The 4,603-nt window shown below is 49.0% G+C and overlaps 1 protein-coding gene across 1 annotated transcript; it reads left to right on the forward strand.

Moving 5' to 3' along the window:
• The first annotated feature begins 3,079 nt into the window (after positions 1-3,079).
• On the forward strand, positions 3,080-4,240 carry FOXD1 (forkhead box D1). Its single transcript, XM_039544459.1, has one exon. It carries the CDS (start codon positions 3,080-3,082, stop codon positions 4,238-4,240), a length of 1,161 nt encoding a protein of 386 aa, XP_039400393.1.
• The last annotated feature ends 363 nt before the right edge of the window (positions 4,241-4,603 follow it).

Raw genomic sequence — 4,603 nt, forward strand, 5'->3', positions numbered from 1 at the left:
TCAAATCGCTGGGCTGGCGGTTGTTTAGCAAAGAGCTCCTGTCTAGGCCCGACAGTTCTTCACGCCGAGCACTGTCGTTCATTTGACACATGCAAGGAGATGGACTTTGCTTTCTCCTTCTTTACCTGCTGTTTGATTTCCTGCACGAGCGAAACATAGCAAAGCTGTCCAGAGAACTGCAGCCAGGGCCTGCTCCCGAGGTCATTTCCCTGTTGAGCGTTGTTTGTTTCATTGTCTTCGGTCACACATTTTTAGCAAAGCCCTCCTAAGTTTGGAAGGAAAGTCAGATATTCTTTGGGAGAAAAAAAAAGTCACCATCACTCTGAGGGACTGCAATAAAACCTTATCTTAATTGTCTGTAGTCAAAGCTGACTCTCTGCCCTTCAGTAAACCCCACCTCTCTTTCCTCGAGTGACAGATGATGACTTACAACATTGTCAAAGTGTGTAGGGAAGATACATTTTAATCACCTGACACAAAGGGGCTCAGGGTATGTGAATGTTTCAGTTTTTCATCGGCGTGTGCGTCAAAATCATGGAAATAGAATGTTGCGATACGGGTCAATATTCGAACACTGTTTTCTGCATGTGTTAGACATGAATCATGCACGGGTTTTGGCAGACAGGATAAAGGCAGGTCTGATTATTTTTGCATTCTTATTTCTGTGAAGCTGGTGCCGGCCCACGAATGTTAAACTCCATTCTTCTTATTTAGTTCTTTTGGGGCGACTATAAACATTCTGGGATGTAATAAAAACACAATGAGAGGTACTAGAAGACAAGGAGAATTGAAAAAAAACACTAATTAACAAGAAACTAGAACAAACAAAAACCAACTGTAAACACTTTTCAAGCAGGGAAACTTTATATAAGAACTTGCCTTGGTATCCAAAACGGAAAACTATTTTCCCACATAAACGATATTTCACTCACTATTTTTAAATACAACTCGAGTTACTTTATCATTTCTCCAGAGATACAAAATCTATTAGCCAAAACATAGCTATTGCTTTAATTATTCTTTTGCTTTTGTAGCTTTTTGTGGTATGCTCCTTTGGCTTCTCAGTAATGAACACAATGTAAATAGGATTATTTGGAAATAGTAACAAGGATTATGTTCACAAATCCATGAACCTGAGTTTGAAACGGTTTTGCTTGCAACATTTGATTTAGAAAATATATTGAAAATGCATTTGAATAAAATATTTGGCATATGCGTTATAGCCCGTGGTTATTTTTTCTTTTCAAAATAATTGTAATCAGAATAAAAAGATAACTTGTATATACTGTCCTACATTAAAACAGATTATCATTTAGAGTTAATTCGGTAGAACTATGTATAATATGTATTTAAGATGGTTCTTTTTAATGTCAGAGTGCTTAGAAGTGCTCTAACGTCAGAAGTGATCAATTCAATGTGTGCGCCCTCTAATTGAGAGGAGTATGATCTTTTGTTATCATAAAGTGTGTCGTCTGGCATTGAAAAATATCATGATTTTATTAGGAAATATAATTTTGTTTCACTTTCTTATTACTTTTGCTCCACAGCTCAAAGGCGAAGAGAGTCTTAAAATATGATGTTTTGTTTTTCCTTGCAGGAGTTTTCTGTGTTTCCTACAACCGAAAGGGCTATACTTCTTCCTTTAAATAAAGTCCTTAAAATCAAATACGAAAATAGCGGGGGTATTTTTTATTCGGTTGACAGCTAGAGCTATACAGTGTGTGTGATACCACTCCTACATGACACATACCCCGAAGAGAGGAAAAAAGAGTTTTCTAAAAGTTTCTACCTAAGAAGCATGTTTCACTGGAGGTTTAGACCACTACCCCCATCCTGATGGTTAGGAAATGTTCCTTCTACCAAAAGTTCCATTCAGATCCTGTCCTGGACTCGAAGACCGACTTTAATTTTCAAGGGCTCGTATATTAAAATGATGTCTATATTTGTATCAGGCGTGTTCTTTTCCTTCGGCTTAAATTGCAGTTATTGAATTAAAATCAAATTGTCTTCAGAAGAAATCCATCTGCAAAAACGACTATGTTCTGCTAACGTTCCGGTGAAAACAGATGGTTTTGCATCTTCTCCTCCTCTGTAGTAAAACCGCAGGGAAAAAAAAGAAAACATGTCCGCTGGGGGTCTCAAAATCCTAATGAATGAAACAGTAAAATGCAGATTTCCCTGCCACCCGCGGGATATTTGCATGGACGGTTCCTGTATTTGGGATTGCCTCGCTCCCTTTTTGGTGCGATTTCCCCTTTTCCTGGGGAGGTTCGAGCTACAAAGGACATCGAGGGCGTTCTGTTGTTGAAATGCCTTGCGATTTGGGCAGTGATTTGGGTAGCAAATGTGTTCTCCGGCGACTACTCAAAATAACCCCAGCAACAGAGTGCAGTTTGGTGTTGCGGCACATGGGGAGAGGAGGGCGGGGGGAGGAACTGCAATGGGATGGCACACTGTATATTGGGAGAGGCAGCAGAAAGGGCTGCGTATTTCAGTTTCCCAACCCTGACCTTTAGCAGTGCGAGCAGTCGAGTTTCTTGGAAGCATCAGGACTGCGGCGGGGGGGGGGTAATTTTGTCGTGCCTCCCCCCACACTCCCGTGCCCCCGGACTTTGCCTGCTCTGTGCTGGTTTGATTTCTCCAAGGAGGAATGCGCTGAGATGTTTCCCCAGTTGTGGCGCTGACGTTTGGAGCCATGTGATGGGCCCCCTTTCGCTATAAGGAGAGAAGAAAGGCCGCCCTCTTTTGGACTCAGCCCCAGCCTTTCAAGATCTTTCCCAAGACTCTCCCCCCACACACCCCCCAATACTAATCGCTCTCCCTCCTCCCCTGGATCCATTAATGTCCGGGGGCTCCTGCGAGGAGGAGAAAGAGAGGAACCAGCTCCAGGGCGCAGCCAAGGGGGAGAGATTTCCCGCTGCCTGCTCGGCGGAGGTTGCTGCTGGCTGCTGTGTTTGTTGCTTGTTCGCACCAGGGCGGCGGATCCTGGCCGAGTCTGGGCGGATTCGCCGCCTGGAGCAAAGCAGGGGGACTCCAGCGTGCACGGCTCCCCGGCCCCGATGAGCCGCTCCGCCAAGCCATGACTCTGAGCTCGGAGATGTCCGATGCCTCGGGGCTGGCTGAAGAGACCGACATCGATGTGGTGGGCGAGGGCGAGGAGGAAGACGAGGAGCCCCGGCGCGGCGGGCGCCCCTATGCCCAGGAGGAGGAAGAGGAGGAGGAGGAGGACGACGAGGAGGTGGGGGAGCTCCCCGATGACATCTCGCTGGCCAGGTCCCCGGCGTGCGGCGGCGCGGGCAGCTCCCCCGCCTCCTCCCAGCGCCCCTACAAGGCGGCGGCGGGCGGCGGCGGGGCCAGCAAGAGCAGCCTGGTGAAGCCGCCCTACTCCTACATCGCGCTCATCACCATGGCCATCCTGCAGAGCCCCAAGAAGCGCCTGACGCTCAGCGAGATCTGCGAGTTCATCAGCGGCCGCTTCCCCTACTACCGGGAGAAGTTCCCCGCCTGGCAGAACAGCATCCGCCACAACCTCTCGCTCAACGACTGCTTCGTCAAGATCCCCCGCGAGCCCGGCAACCCGGGCAAGGGCAACTACTGGACCCTGGACCCGGAGTCCGCCGACATGTTCGACAACGGCAGCTTCCTGCGCCGGAGGAAGCGCTTCAAGCGGCAGCCGCTGCCGGCGCCCGAGCTGCTGCTGCGCGGGGTGGATCCCGGCACCTTCCTGCAGCAGCCGCCGCCGCCGCAGCAGCCGGCGCCCTACGGCTACGGACCCTACAGCTGTGGATATGGCATTCAGCTCCAGCCTTACCACCCCCACTCCGCCGCCCTCTTTGCCTTTCACCACCACTCCCCGCCGGCCCGGCAGCCGCCCCCGGGCGCCGCCGGCCCGGTCCTGCCTCCTGCCGCTGCTCCGGCAGCTCCTCCAGCCTCCTTACTGCCAGCGGCGGAGCTGGCCAGGACCTTCAGCTACCCGCCCCAGCTTAGCCCGTCCCTGACTTCTCTGCACGCTGACAAATCCAGCAGCTCGGCTCTGGCCCGGTCCCCCTTCTCCATTGAGAGCATCATCGGGGGGGCTGGCAGCAGCTGTGCCTCCCAGTCTGCAGTGGTTCCCGTCTTAGCCAGGTCTCTGGTTTCCTCTTCCTCCGTTTCTTCTGCCGCCGCGGCCTTAGGGGCACTGCACCAAGGGACAGCCTTGTCCAATGTCGAGAACTTTACTGCTAGGATCTCAAACTGTTAACGATTTAAAGTCTTTCAGAAGGTAGGATTCGGGGTCTATCTTTTTTTCACCTTCACGAATTGAAACGGACATTTTATGCAGCCGATTTGTGTCCTACCACTTTGTTGTTCGGTACCTATATTTATGCAAAGCCAATTCTATATGCTGCATAGGCAGAAACTTTTGTTGTTGGAAAGTTATATCTTATTCCTTAAAAAAAAACTCTAAACCATTGAAGTTCGGAGATTCTCAGGTCCAGGAATTCAAAAACAATAATGTACAAGAGAAATGAAAGGTCGTGAGGGAGGACAATAAAGCAATACGTTTTCATTTTAGTACACTTGTCTCATGTACTTTTATAAAAGGAAATTAACATGTTTACAC

The sequence above is a fragment of the Mauremys reevesii genome, linkage group 6 (assembly GCF_016161935.1).
Source record: "Mauremys reevesii isolate NIE-2019 linkage group 6, ASM1616193v1, whole genome shotgun sequence".
NCBI lineage: Eukaryota > Metazoa > Chordata > Testudines > Geoemydidae > Mauremys > Mauremys reevesii.